This window comes from Perna viridis, chromosome 14 (genome assembly GCF_037379345.1).
Source record: "Perna viridis isolate PV_CMFRI_1.1 ecotype Kerala chromosome 14, ASM3737934v1, whole genome shotgun sequence".
Lineage (NCBI taxonomy): Eukaryota > Metazoa > Mollusca > Bivalvia > Mytilida > Mytilidae > Perna > Perna viridis.
The window spans coordinates 23558232-23574082 of record NC_142458.1 but is presented as its reverse complement, the minus strand read 5'-3'; the positions used below and the strand labels follow the sequence as shown (position 1 = coordinate 23574082).

The 15851-nt window shown below is 31.6% G+C and overlaps 1 protein-coding gene across 2 annotated transcripts in view; it reads left to right on the top strand.

Annotated features, from left to right (window-relative positions):
- The window catches only part of LOC148598687 (nicotinate phosphoribosyltransferase-like), a 24706-nt gene extending 8855 nt beyond the window's left edge, over positions 1 to 15851 (top strand). For both annotated transcript variants that reach the window (XM_088562427.1, XM_088562426.1), the window contains 11 exons: positions 355 to 470; positions 1875 to 1959; positions 2530 to 2638; positions 3297 to 3437; positions 4002 to 4086; positions 4722 to 4802; positions 6418 to 6520; positions 7195 to 7280; positions 9063 to 9134; positions 10197 to 10304; positions 14611 to 15851. In XM_088562427.1, the coding sequence (XP_088418553.1) occupies positions 355 to 470; positions 1875 to 1959; positions 2530 to 2638; positions 3297 to 3437; positions 4002 to 4086; positions 4722 to 4802; positions 6418 to 6520; positions 7195 to 7280; positions 9063 to 9134; positions 10197 to 10304; positions 14611 to 14688 (1064 nt within the window). In that variant the 3' untranslated portion in view covers positions 14689 to 15851. The remainder of the gene's footprint in view (positions 1 to 354; positions 471 to 1874; positions 1960 to 2529; positions 2639 to 3296; positions 3438 to 4001; positions 4087 to 4721; positions 4803 to 6417; positions 6521 to 7194; positions 7281 to 9062; positions 9135 to 10196; positions 10305 to 14610) is intronic.

The window sequence follows — 15851 nt, the reverse complement described above, 5'->3', positions numbered from 1 at the left end:
TACCACTATACCTCCTCCTTTAGCCAGCCATCTTTCTGACCATACTTATACAAACTTGGATGCTATGCCATGGGTTGTCAGTTCTGACCATACTTATACAAACTTGGATGCTATGCCATGGTTTGTCAGTAATTGGGATTAAAATTTTAAGAATGGGCCATTTCAATGATCTTCAGAATTTCAATGGTTGATTCTTTAATATTCTTTGTTAGAAATTCTGATTTCAATGGGACATTTTCAGCTGGAATGTGATTAATGTCACATGACCCCCTCTAATCCTAATCACTGGTCTGTGACTATTGATTTCTATGCTTGCATTGCTTTATTACTTGTACTTGTTTATATATTTTGTAGGGTTTGATGGGACCAGTAATGTTTTGGCAGGGAAACTGTATGGCATTCCAGTAAGAGGGACCCATGCACATGCTTTCATCACATCTTTCTCAGATCTTACAGATATGAAATTTAGGGTAAATACATAAATTTGCTCTTGTCATTACATTTTCAAAATACATTTAGCCTAGTAGTACCTTTTTTTCCTACTGAGGTAAACTGTTGAAGACTTTTCCCATATGTAATACAAATGTATGTACTACAGAAAAGAAGTTGAAGATCATAAAATTCATATGCATTATTGAATTTTAAAGACTTTTTCATGTTTTCGAGATTAATAGAACTCAGACTTCATGAAACAACCTAATTAAAAAGTTTCTTTGTGACTTTCTGCACAAAACAAGATATGATATATATATATACACGTGCATATAATTTAATTTCAGAATTAACATGGTTTCTGAATGGATAAAAAATTTCGTTTATCTTCTCATAGACCAAATTTTGTAATGACTGTGACATCATCAAACTTTTTTAATGATTTACTCATTGGATTTTAATTTCTTCATAGATTGAAAAAATATAATAGTCATTCCTTAAGTATTAGTAAAATATCACACAAAAATACTCTTCATATGTACTATATGGGAAGTTGATTGATTCAGACGATATGAAGTGAACAGACATAACTTCCATGACAAATCTTAGTAGGTTTTTGAGTGTTTTTATAGCTCATTAGGTAGAATTCTACCCACATTGTAACAATCTGTCCTACCTTTGTACATGTATATAGCTCATTAGGTAGAATTCTACCCACATTGTAACAGTCTGTCCTACCTTTTTACATGTATATAGCTCATTAGGTAGAATTCTACCCACATTGTAACAGTCTGTTCTACCTTTTTATATAGCTCATTAGGTAGAACTCTACCCACATTGTAACAGTCTGTTCTACCTTTTTATATAGCTCATTAGGTAGAATTCTACCCACAATGTAACAGTCTGTCCTACCTTTTTATATAGCTCATTAGATAGAATTCTACCCACAATGTAACAGTCTGTCCTACCTTTTTATATAGCTCATTAGGTAGAATTCTACCCACATTGTAACAGTCTGTTCTACCTTTTTATATAGCTCATTAGGTAGAATTCTACCCACATTGTAACAATCTGTCCTACCTTTTTACAACTGTGAACTTTTTGTTTTTTGGCTTTTAAGTTTAAATAGCTATCAATTATGATGACCTTAACATCTAAATTTAACCTATCCAACAGCTTTTCTAATGAACATTTGTAACCTTTAGCATACCACTGGTAATATTGATGCCAGTTGTAGACTAAAGAAACCACTGGCCGTTGGCTCTGTATGTATTTTTAGAAAATGAAAAGAGCTGTCAATTATGATGACCTTAACTTGTAAATTTAACCTATCCAACAGCTTTTCTAACAAACATTTGTAATCTTTGACATACCACTGGTAATTTTGATGCCAGTTGTAGACTAAAGAAACCACTTGCAGTTGGCTCTGTATGTATTTTCAGAAAATGAAAAGAAAGGATACAGATGAAGAAGTGGATTTTGTTGATATAGCTGTTAGATGGCTGAAACAGTTAGCTCCAGTTCTGTGTAAGATTTATCAACTGGGAAAGCTCCTTTAGTTGGTAAACTTGTTGTGTGTATTCAATTTATTTTGCTAGGGATGTTGATTTGGCTAATACAATCGTATCAGGTAGTTTATTGTTGTTGTTTTATTTTGTGATTTTTCAAAAGTGAGATTTTAGTTTTGGAAAATAGAAAAGTAACACTGACCAGTTTATTGTTTCAGAAAGGTCAAGATAGAAAAATTAAATTGTAATTCTAAAAAAAGTTGAACAAAAATTTGTTTGTTTTTATTTTTCTGTTTCTGTGGCCATGATAAAATTTGCAAAAGTGAAACCCCACACCTTGCACTCAGTTCCTGTTTTTAGTTATGAATGATCTTTTCAACTCTGTATGTAAACAAAGCTATTGAAATAATTTTCGGATTTCATGGATAATCTCACACACATGTAGTGATAGTGTTATGCCAGATTCATACATACCATTAATAAACATTGAAAACATTTCAATAATGCTTTTGTCTATACCATCAAGATGATGTACAATATATTGTTGACAAAAATATATCATTTAAACTCTATTATTTTAATTTTGTAGGTTTCCTTGATGACCAGGTGTCACAGAGTGAGTTAGCTGCCTTTTTATCATATGCTATGGCATTTCCAGAGGGATTTTTAGCCCTTATAGATACATATGATGTCATTAGGTATTGTTATTCTATCTAGAGCTACAGATATATTTTAGTCAAACTTTTTACAAAGCTATTACAGAAAGGTTAGCATGAGGTTTACAACAGTGAAACACACTGTCACGTGAAATTTTCCTTTTAAACAAAATTACATTCAAAATATTTGGCAACTTTTTACTGTCTGAAATGCATACATGCAGCAACAAAGTCATACACTATCAGTTCAACTGTGTTTTTGTGGCTTCATTGACTTTGTAGACATTGAGTTATCTCTCTTTGAACATTAACGGACAAGTCACCAGATATGTCCCAATTATGTTAGTAACTCTGTGCATAAATGAAGAAATATTCATGTCCTACAATATCACCAAATTATTGCTTTTACTTTAAACATACTAATACCAAAGCAGTATGTGTACAGGATCCTGATGGGGTTGAAATTTCTAGTGTTGTTAAGAAATAACTTTTATCAAGATTCAAATTATTTCAACTTGCCCAAAATGACATATGAATTTGCTCTAATGTAAAATTTTAAGATACTATATTTTCAAATTGGCAAGAAAATATAAAATCCAATGATTATTGTCATGTTTTTGATTTTGATGAGCTAGGCTTCAAGCACAACAAAAAAATAATTTAAAATTATGAAGAAGTCTTACGTTGTATTTTCTTACAGAACTGGTTTACCAAATTTCTGTGCTGTTGCTATGGCTCTCCATGAATGTGGATACCAGCCTAGAGGTGTACGATTGGATAGTGGAGATTTAGCTTACCTATCTAACCATGTTCGACAAACATTTGAAAAAGTAGCGAAGAGGTACTGTACAGTCCTTTTCATGTATACTTTTACTACATATGAGGTTGGAATTCTGCTCCCCCGTACTCCAATCTATTATTTTTGAGTGTTGTATTTCAAACCCATGTTTCAAAATATTTTGATGTTGTGTAAAAATACATAAAATTTAAAGCTTATTATATTTCCTTTTCTTTCACACAGGGGAAAGTGATCAAATTAATGAAAAATGTATATTCTTCCCCATGAAAAAATCCAGCAATCTTGGAAACTCAGAGCTGTACTAAATCAACACAAGCTAACAAAATGTTAAGAAATTACAAATAGAGGTTTTTACTTGTACAAATTTGGAATATTTTTAACGAATTTTGACTGCAAATTACTCTTTAAGGATTGTAAGTATCTCCATAGTAAAAATAGTACCTGTTTTAAAATTTCACAAAATTTAGGATTTTACTGATAAGTTCCATAGAATATGGTGAAAAATATAGTTGCTCATCATGTAGTATAATTGGGTTTGCACAGAAATAAACACTTGTGAATTGACTGCAAAATGTTTGGCATTATATGTTATTATTTTTATTTTAGTTTTAATGTACCTTGGTTCTCCCAGTTAACCATAGTGGCCAGTAATGATATTAATGAAGACACTATACATTCCTTAAATCAACAGGTATAGCATAAAACATTAAGCTAGAAAATTTTAGGGGGTTTCACAAGTGTTCCAAGGAGGCCATCTTTCTATTTAGAATTTTTCTTGTAGCTGATATTAAAAATTACTGGAAATTACTAGAGCTAACCCCCCGTCTGTAATTTCTGCGATTCATTTATTTTCCAAAATGAACATCAGTTTATTAATGTAATATTGTTTGCTCCAGTCAATACACAGTAATCTTGTTTACTCAAGAACATGTCAGTAATTTGGCAGTTTTAAGGAAGAGTTTATTTTAATTTCTGATATTTTCTGTCGAGTTGTGGCAATTCAAATAACAAAACATTAATATCATATTCTTCAAATATATATACAAGTTTTTTTTATAATGAACCAGAGCTATGAGGTAGTTAAGTTTTTTTTTATGATGAACCAGATCTATGAGGTTAAGATACATTGATATATTTTAGCTTTTAAATTGGATTTATATCAACTTATTCACGTACCTGCACAATATTTTATAGAAGTTTCGAAAACCCTTCTGTCAGCTGAAATATTAAGTGAAAATATTAAGTATTGTAACACAAATTTCCTGTCATCATTATCAAATCTTGAATATAGTTTGATGCTTGCTTGTTTTTTTCTTATAATTATAGGGACATAAAATAAATTGTTTTGGTATTGGGACACATCTTGTGACTTGTCAGAAACAGCCTGCCCTTGGTGGTGTATATAAGGTAAAAAAAATTTGTTTCAATATCTCGAGTTCCTGTTCCTACATTTTTACATTGCATTTTCCATATCAGCCTGTGTATCAACATAAGACTTCTATATCCAACCATATAGCTTTGCTTGAGGGCTGATATAAATCTAAGGTTGATGGAAGGGGTAATATGGAACAATGCAATCTCATAATGTTTTTATCACATACATACATGTATTTAAATCATTACAAAAGCAAAAAAAACAACATAACTATTTTATGTCATTGAATGTAATTTCTTCACTTATAAACATACAATTGACAACAGGCTGATATCAGTAATGTCACCATTGACAACAGGCTGATATCAGTAATGTAACCAATTACAATGGGCCATTAACCAGGTGTCCCGCTTGCAACTTCCAATGTTACTTAAGGAGCAAAAGCATCCATATCACTTCTAAATATGTGTCAGGTGTCACTCTTGTGATAAAGGAATGATAATACTCTGGTTAACATCGTAGACAGTGCCCTGATTTGTAGCATAATAAATTAGTTACTACCATGTTAGAACTACATCACAGAAGTTATTTTCTTTGTAACCAGTGACGCATGAATGGTCATTCTTTCATATCAGTCAAAAATCAGTAATATCGATTGGATAAAAGCTGTTCACATGATGTTTTACCAGTCAATATCATGATCTGATAATGCCCGGTTACTAGTTTAGAGTTACATCCCCTTATTCAAACACATACGTAATCAAGCAGTTGTCAATGAAAATATGGCGAGCCGCACATCTGCTACTGACGCAGAAAGTTACTTGATATAATATTACTTTTGTTAAATAGAAAATAAACATGATTTATACAAGGCCAAAAAAAATAAAAAACCTAGATCCTCATGACCTTTTAAATCACATTTTCTTCAATGAAATAAACACAATAATTACTTATATAGAAGGCATTACCATGATAAGTTGACAGCCCTTGGAATAGCAATATTACCTTCAACCAAGATAATGCTCTTGACTGTGTCTCGAGCATTATCATGTTCTCAGGTGATATCACTGTCCTTGTGCAGTCAGTTTTTCATGCCCTCTTTATAAGCAACTATTGTATAATTGATTTTCTGTTACCTCATCGTTCCACCATTGTGGGTCAGATCTCTAGCTGGTCCCAACAAAGGCTTGAAAAATGATTGTCAATCAGTGTCACTGCTTCTCCGCCATTACTGATTACACAGGTAGCATTTAGAGGATATAAAAGATGATAAATAATAAAATGATGTGTTGAGTGGGATGATATGTTTTCAGAAATGATTTATTTCTGATTTAAATTGGAAATCCAATTTTCCAAATCTAGATTTTCTGTAAAGTTGTTTTTTGCTGTATATTTACATCTGATTTTTTTGTTGGCTGTGTCTTCCTCAAGACTGTTGTTATTGTTTCCAGGATGTTAAAGATCTAATTCCATTACTGCAAGCAGGGTTGTTTTTTGTTCTAACTGTAGTCCTGAAATGCATACAATATCAGACAACAGATGTTTAACTGCAATTAAGCAATCTGTTTTTTTCTTTAACAAATCAACCTTTTGAAATCTCCTTAAGACCTTGAATGAATCTATACTTAAAAATGTTACTTATTTTAGTTAGTAGAAGTAAACAGTAAACCAAGAATTAAACTGAGTGAAGATGTAGAAAAAGTAACAATACCAGGACAGAAAGTGGCATACAGATTGTTCAGCCATGATGGTAGGTTATAAACTGTTTAGTTACAATAGTAACAATACCAGGACAGAAAGTGGAGTACAGATTGGTTTTTTTTGCCACCTCCTTTCTGGTCAGTTTCTTGTCCAACATTTAATCATGATTCAGATTAAGAGCTGTATCAAGTGTGTATATTTTGTTCTTACAGTTTGTCCTAACAGTACAGTGTTTGACCTCTGTGGTTATATCAGGCAGCACCCTGACATTTATTAAGAGCACCTTCCTCATTGTTTACTATGACAATATTTTTGATAGTGGGGTATTAATTTTCTTTTGTTTGGTAAACCATGAAATTTGGTTCCCAAAGAAGAGGGAATGTCCTATTTGTTTTTAATGATAGAGTTGTCAAATTCATGAATTCAAAAATTTACAAACTGATAATTGTTTCCTTAATTACAAAAATTGGTATCCACAAATAAAAACTTTCTAAGTATTTGTTGGGACTAGGTCAATATAAATATACCCTCACCACTATTTGGGTCCATAAACTGTGAAAAAGAAATGCCTTCCTTGCTCATTTGATTAATAGAAATTAATGGCCAGAAAACCTAGAAATTAAATTGGATTGGCCTTAGAGTCAAGTTCATACAGAAAATTTATGGTTGCATATAGTTTTGTCCTTGCAGTTCTGAACAGTTGGAATGTTTTTGTTTTCTTAGGCAATGCCTTGGTAGATCTGATGTTAAAACCAGATGATGACCCACCCACAGTGAATGAAAGAGTCTTATGTAGACATCCATTTATAGTAAGTTTTCTGCCATAACAAAGGACATTATATGCATCAAATTAATGTTTTGTTTTTTTTGTTTGTTTGTTTTTTTTTTTTTTTGTTTTCCTGCAATAACTTAATTATTAGTTGGTTGAATTTATTTAAACATAGCATTGTATCTTTAGAATCGTAGGCAGCCACAACATACCATGAACCGAAATGTCCAAAAAATACATAATTTTGGTACATACGCTGAATCATTTTCGCCTCACAAAATTGTGTAACAAGATTTCAAACCTCTGAAGGAAGGTTGGTATTGGTTTTGGGGTTATGGCTCCAACTGTTTTATGATTAGGGGCCAAAAAACATTATTTTATTGAATACGGTAAAAGAATAATCAAGGGAACCAAGATTATAGCGCTAATCAAAAGAATATAATCCAGGGACAAAGACCAGACATGGAAAACAGACATACACAACAAAGAACACAAAGTAGCTAAAATTATACATACAAAGTAACAAAAGCAAATGAGCAACTCAGACGCCACTAAAAACTAGGAGCATGGACCAGGTGCACCGTTAGGGTAAGCTTCCTCTGCTTTTATAGAAACTCCCACCTAGTTGCTCATAAAAAGTCAAGTCCGTAGTAGACGAAAGAGGAAAGGAAAACTATGACACGTTGAATAAATCAGTTTTCATGGTGCAGATGGATACACCATAACGATCCACGCATTCATTATGACAACCATAAAACTTATGTGGTGATAACTTCCGTCTTGTAGCAACATAACCCTGTTCTAGAAGCATGTTTTTTAGAATCTAGTGCAATACAAAAAATTGGTGTAGTTTTGGCAAGTAAAACCATAGGAATGTCTTTGATACTGTACCACAGTGGTCAGACCGGTTTTGATTTTGCGGGTTTTGACTTGAACATTTTAGTTATTCATGTTATTAGAGGCCAAAAAGTGGGCCAGAAACAAGCATGTTCCTTAATGTCCAGACAAAAGCTTGACTATTAGTGACTGTATATCTCATCTCTTTTAAGTTCTTTTACAAGATGCCATTCCACCAAAGGATGGATAGGATTGATTTTTGTTGTTAAGTCTTAATCTTTTTGGAATTAGTAGCCGAAAAGGTGCCAAAAACAAGCATTTTCCCTTTGTTGGGGCAAGAACTTTAGTTAAAGTGAATGGATGTCTTTGAAATTGTACTTTCATATCACAAAAGGAAGACTAGGATTGATTTTTCAGGTTGTGGTTTGAGCTAAGTAAGAATAAGGGGTCACAAGGGGACTAGAAACAAGATTTTTTTTTCAGATTTAAGACTATCCTCTTATCCAGTATCAAATTTCTGATTGTATTAAATCAAAATTGAAAGCTGTATCAAGAAAAAGTGTTGCATACTTGGCCCAACTGTTCAGATTTCAACCTCTGTGGTCGTATCAAGTGGCACCATGTGAAGCATTTTATTTTATTGATGTTGGAAAGCATTATTTGAATAAATTAACATTTTCAATTATTCATTTTAAAAAAAAAAAATCAAAGAAATACTTAAAAATTGATATTAAACTGGCAAGTCTGAAAGCTCTTACAATACCCCTAATTTCTGAAATTACTGTATTGAAGATATTGTTCATTATATAAACAGGGCAACAAGAAGTGACCTCTATCTTTTATTTAAAAGGTTAAAATTAATCTGAAAAAGAAGAAAAAAATTATTTTTCTTCTTTGTTTGGATACCATGTATCTTTACAAGGAATAATGATGTGACTAATTACCAACTTTAATTTATGCGCTTATGTAAACTTATGTATTTCAGGAATCAAAAAGGGCTTATGTTTGTCCTGCAAAAGTTGAAAGGTTGCATAAAGTATTTATTGAAAATGGAGAGGTAAGATACATGTACATGTTGAGACAGAAATAATCTAACATAATTTCAACATTTAAAATAGACAAAACTAAATACTCAATGACTTTTAAAAATATAGAGGTCCAGATATGAATGTAGTTGGATTTGAATAGGAAACATATGCTACATGTGTATGCATGAATTTTGAAGCAGATGCCGTGTTTTACTAGTTTCGTATGTTGTGAAAAAGAAAAAAAGATTTGTCACTGAAGCTGTTAAACATGTGAAAAGGTGTGTTCATAATCAGTAGACCATATGACAATGTACCATATTTACTGCGAAAAAAACTGTTATTGATGAGTTTCTCTCTTTCTGTTGTTCTATCAAACTATTAAGTTCAAAATTCTGATGACTTGTAAAATTTGAATCTAAGTATTATTGAAAACTCTGATTATCTAATGAAGAGATGGTCTGAGGGTTACATGTTTGCTGCGGTTGGGACTTGGTAGTTTTGATCCTTGACTAATGAGTAAATGGAGACTTGCGAGAAAACTTGGTAGTTTTAGAAGATATAAATTGTTGAAAAAATCAGATTGACAGCTGTATTTATAATACCATCAGTTAAAATATTTTGTGTGAGAAGCATTCACTTATATCAAATATTTAGATTAAAATATAACTTATTTGTATATTCATTATAATTGTTTGTATAAACCCTACATTGTCTACCCTACATCGCATACCCTATATCACACCCCTTCACAGACCACACTTGAAGTATAGTTAAAATATATGATATAATGAACATGACATGTCTAAATCTGTATCACATGTGGTATTAACCCTCCACCTATATCACCACGCGGGCCGTCAGCCCTTGGGGTGATAGAGGAGTCTCGGGTTGATACAGCATGTGATACTGATTTAGACATGTTATACTCAGTATGTATAACCAATGAAGAAAGCAGTTCTAGTATGCATTTGATGATCTATTCGTACTCCTGTCCATTATGCTTAGGGGTACTTAGTGTCATCTGTAACTCAAAAACTATTGAACCACTATTTTCAAACTATGCATTTTTTTTATTGACATATTGTTTTTAGGTGAAGCAGCCACTGCCTACCTTGACAGAACTACGATCGAAAGCTCTAGCATCATTGAAGACTCTACGTAACGATCACTGTAGAGCACTCAATCCTACCCCATATAAGGTATTAAATGATTTTAATATTACTGTGAAAGTACTATTATTTGTGGGGAACCAATTTTCATGGTTTTCATGGGCAAAACCACGAATTTGGTTACTAACAAAAAGGAGATTTTCATTGATATGTATACTGAAAACCTCAAAACCATAAATTAAAAAATCCTCGAATTTGTGTTTTTTCCCTGATCCACAAAGTTTGGGATACTTTCACCGTATTTGATATTGTACAAATTTTTTTTTCAATGTTCACAGTAAAAAAAGGTAAAATTTATGAATTCTGTCACAGTTACAATAATTCTAAGCTTAGAATATTAATTGATGATGTAAAATGTTATGAGACAACCATCTAAACAGTCATGTACAGATAAAATAGACCAAAATGGGCTGTAATTTTAACAGATTTTATCAAGTGAACGTATTAATGGGTATCAATTCAGAAGAAGTTACAAAAAATGATTAGTTTAACGTGTATATAGTGTTGAAAATCAAATTTGCGGCATTTTTTTTTTCTTGCTTCTTTTGTCCATAGTGAACATTAGTATAATGCGATAAATTAAACTTACAATACCAGTCCATGTAGTATGATATGTGTAATTCATTCTAAATGGATAAGTCTTATTAACCTCTATACAAAATATTAACAAAATTGTACAAATGAAACTAATCCATGAATATTTAAAATCAATGTTTCACAATACTACGTCTGGCCTGGGTTTCATAAAAAAATTCCTCAAATCCAGAGTTTTTCCCCAAATCTTCAATTTCAAATGATCTGATTGGTCAAATTTTGAGTTGAGGAAGGATTTGAAGAACATCTTAGTTTGAGATTTTTTATAAAACCAGACACTGAACAAATAAATATCCTAGAACATCGAACTAATATTTTTTTAACTTAAACACAATGATTTTAATGATATGCAGCTTCTGTTAGTTGGATAGTATGTTGCCTTTACTAACTAGTAAGGAGTTATGCTCCTTTTCTGTTTAATGAAAAATTATAAGTAGGGATATTTTTTATTATAGGCATTTGAATCAATTTTCATTGTTCTTACTGCCTGATAATTTCATGCTACTGCTGTTATACTAAAAAACATCAACAGTTTCTAATTAGAATTAGGATATTGTGTAACGTCTACTGTTACTTTGGTGATAAACAGAATAACGCCAGTTTTGAACGTCTTGACAGAAAATCAAATCTTGCCCTGTCATGTTTACTGTGATTTTTTTTTTGGTCACGACTTCCAAACTACTAACATAGTGTGCAAAATTTCGACGTCATATTTGTATTGCGGCTTACATCGTTCTATAATTGTGACACGTAAAAAGAAGTAAGCTTATTTAATTTTTTACATAAAATAACACACACAACTTGTTTTATAATTTAATTATCCGATTCAATATTAATTTTTCTTACGTTTTGGTCAATTGAAATGATCAGATTACATCCTGATATGGTAAATAGTTTGGCATCAACCATTTAAAACTAATTTGAAGGAAATTTTATCCTATGAGAAAAATGTTAGGAATTATGAAAACAAATTTCGTGTTGAGCTAAAAAAATGTAAAACACCCTCACTAAACAGAAAGTCAACAAACCTACAAGAAAAAAGTCAGCAACACCCCTCCTCCTAGAAATCAAATTGTGGAAGCCTATAAAGTGAATTTATTTCTTTCCTATTTGATTATATATCTCTAATGTAGATATATGTTGATCTTTCTGAATACATGTACTCGTTTCGGAATTCTAAGGTCTGTTGCTAAACATAAAACATTGCTAAACATTTCGAGAAAACAAAACCTTGGGAAAGTTCCCTCTTTGAGAAAATTTGAGAGTGAAATCTCCCATTTGAATTAATACGATGAAAAAAACTTGCGGTCATGTAATGTTATGGCGCAGTTGTTGTGGTCAGCAGCAACGTTGTCGTCCGCGCATTCATCGTCGTGGTCTGGGGACACCTCGTTTCTGTGAGATAACTTAAGTTGTAGTTGACGAATTGTTCTGAAATGTTGATATGATTTTACCAACAACTTAGAAGATTCCAATTGAATTTGGACTTTGTTGCCCCTGCCACTTTAGAAAATGGGGCCAAAAAGGGTAAAAATATGTGTTTTATTAAAACCCGTGTAGATTTTTTTTTTTTTTTTTTTCAATTTTAATTATTCTATTTTAATGTGTTCTTTATTACGGGTAAACAAATGTACAGCAGATATTTTGTGCATTGGACCGTTTTCAAGTTATAGGGGGTCAAAGTTGGGCAACACCTAAAAACATTTTCATGACTTTTTTTTCAAATTTTTATTTCATTGGATTCTTCATTAATAATCCTGCCTGCATTTTTCAATCAGATTTCGGATATCTTTTATGGTTTGCAAGTTATAAGGGGTCAAAAAGGCCACACCAGAATAAATTTTCTTTGTTTGTTTTTGGTCCGATTTGAAAAAAAAAATTCAAACAAAATGTTTTTTTTGCAATATTTGTACAGCTTCTTATATCTTATAGCTAAAATAATTGTCAAGAGGTAATTAAGTCGATCATGAAATGCGTTGATTTTACAATATTTCACTAGCAAATGTGCAAGCGCATGTGTACACACTTCAAAATAATTTGATGCAGACACGCTGATCTCGATTTCACTAGGACATCATTGCATATGAACAGACAGGAGTGCGGGCAAGGGGGGGGGGGTGCTCTTTCCTTTTCCTGTTGTTTTTTCAACATTTCTTTCATTATTTTATCAGATTTGCTAAAATTGTATTTTTTCTATTCATTACATCTAGAATCGTATTAATTTAATCTAGTATCTTAACTTTTCAATTGTTTTTTAATGTTTTTGAAATTGACGTTAAAAGAGTTTTTACGTCGCAAAACAGAACGTTACATTGGAAACATCAAAAATACGCTTTGTGACATTTTTGTTAGACACGGTTTTACATATATATATAACCCATTTGTTAAGCCAAAGAAAAAATGAAATGATAAAACCATAGAGGAGGATGAATACATTTTTAAGTATATGAAGAAATCAACTCAACACAATTTGCCTTTTTGAACAATTCTTTCAAATTTTGCATGGTGTACACGTGAACAAATAAAATATATAAATTTTAGATGTGACATTTTGGTTAGACACAGACAAAATGCTGCGCTAAGATATATATTCAACCAACTACCATTATTTTTAGAATATACTATCTGCAGCATATATACATGTAAAACTCAAAATTTCATAGTTAATAGTACACTCTAAACTGTTAAACAAAAAAAGCATTTGATAAATACCGGGTAGCACGCAACGTGTAGAAAACGTCGGGAAAAAGACTACGTGACATCACAACCAACGTTGGTATTTATTTACTATTAGACAATAAAACATTTTTTTTTTAGAATAAACATGATATTCTGAATCTGTATACAGTCCTTTAAGTGTGAATATACTTTGGTAACAATACTATTTGTCGTTATATTTTACAACCGTAAGCCAGATAGTAGCCAATGGTCAACGTCGAAAAAATTAAGACTTGTGACATAATTGAAATATGGACTTTGGGGTAATGTAATAAATTGTCAATATAGTTAATAAAAGTCCCAATTAAAAAAAGCTGTTCAAATAACTTTAAAAAAATGTCTAACATTTTGTCTTTAAATCGATTTCTTTCCATTTTTACAATGCTGACATTAAAAGGGAGACATTTGTGATATTGTAATACGTTTTGATCTTACCATTATGTCATGAAAAATATGACATCATCTGTAGCACAAACTGCTCTTTCCAAAAAAGTTTGTTTTATCAGAATAGGCCAAGAAACAACTTACATATATTGGTGAAATGGGAAGCAAGCATTTCTTAATGTTACCCGTCCACATATGAAAATGGACGTTCTTGTGATCGAATAGTGCTTTCCCTCCACAATTAATGGCATCTATCAAAGATTTATGATTATAATCCTAAAACAACAACCATTTTCGAACATTTTAAGATCTATATTGCCTTTGATAACTCCATATTCTAATAGCAACATTTAAGTTTTCGTAACCAGCCCCCGGTTCAGTCGAATGTGACACCAACAACGTCACTGTTTTTCTGTATTCTCTAGATTTATCTAATTCATATATTGTGCAGTTGTCTTCTTATTTTACAATGTTTAGGTGTTGAAAGCAGTTATTATTTTGATAAATATTTAAGTAGGGCTTCTTCCAATTTTCTCAACCAAGTTTCACAACCACCATTCTTTTGCTTCATACAGATACATCTAGCAGAAAACAAGAGTAAAAGAAAAAAGATGAAATTTGTTGTTGTTTTTTTTTTCAGGTATCAGTTAGTAGCAATCTCTATTCATTCATGCATGAACTGTGGTTAGACAGTGCACCAATAGGAGAGCTGTCCTAAATCATGTGATTTGTACTCTGAACCATATCAAGGGCAAAGAAGAAACCATGTGATAGTCATGTGATAACTGAGTTGTTGTTAGTTATACATGTTGTTGTGTGTACTGTTATGAAGTATAATGTGCACAAGTTTAAGTTTATTGAAGTACTTTGTGTATGTATTTGATAATGACCTAAGTTTTATAAGGGCTATTTTATAATTGATAGTGAGGTGGGGAGGATCAGGAAGCACCTCTATTAAAATTTGATCGGTGGTTTGTGAGGGAGGTCAAATTAAAAATTAAAAATTTTTAATTTGATTGGTGGTTGTTATATATGATAGTTAGCCAGTGAAAAAAAAAAATGGTATGCATTGTTGGTGCAAATAAAAAGTGCCTCCAACACCTCATACATTTGTTTTTGGAATAGTAATAATTAAATATTATTCTTGTGTTCATGGAAGACCAAGGCATTGGGTGGCACAAAGCAAATTTTGCTCCAAAAACTTTTCATCCATATATATATAGAAAATACAAACTCTTATTTAAAAAAAAATAAATAAAAATAATCATATTGGTTTCTAATGTACTGAAATTGTAAGAATGGAAAGCACTAGAAACTTTAGAATAAAGGGAAAACAAATTTTGGGGCCAAAAAAAAAATAAATCTGTTTCCTGCTACCCTACCTACCTGTTCTATGACATCATAATGAGATAAACATATTACATTGGAACAAAAACAATTTGGTTGGTATAAAATTTACTCTGTGTTGCCCATATCTGCTTTTACATGGATACACAGAATACCTTATGATTGTATCAGTCTAACTCTTGTTACTAATTTATATAGTTTAATTAGATCTGGTTTAGTTTTGAAGTTTTTTGTTCATTTTAGGAGGCAATTTTTTTTCCTGTACAGGGTCTGGAAAGTGGTACTTAGCAAGTAAAGGGAAAAGAAATTATTTAATCTCTGCTGCAGACTATCTAGTTAATGATAATGGTTATTCTTATTTCAATTAATCAAAACACATTGGTTAATATTTCTTGTGTGAAATACGTCTTGTATAATGTTTCACCCCAAGAACAGTAATAAATTGTATCAGCACTTCCACTCAATGTGACTATTAAGGTGTTGGTCCATGCATAGTAAAGATTATGAAATCTTTTAAATTGCAAAAAAAAAAAA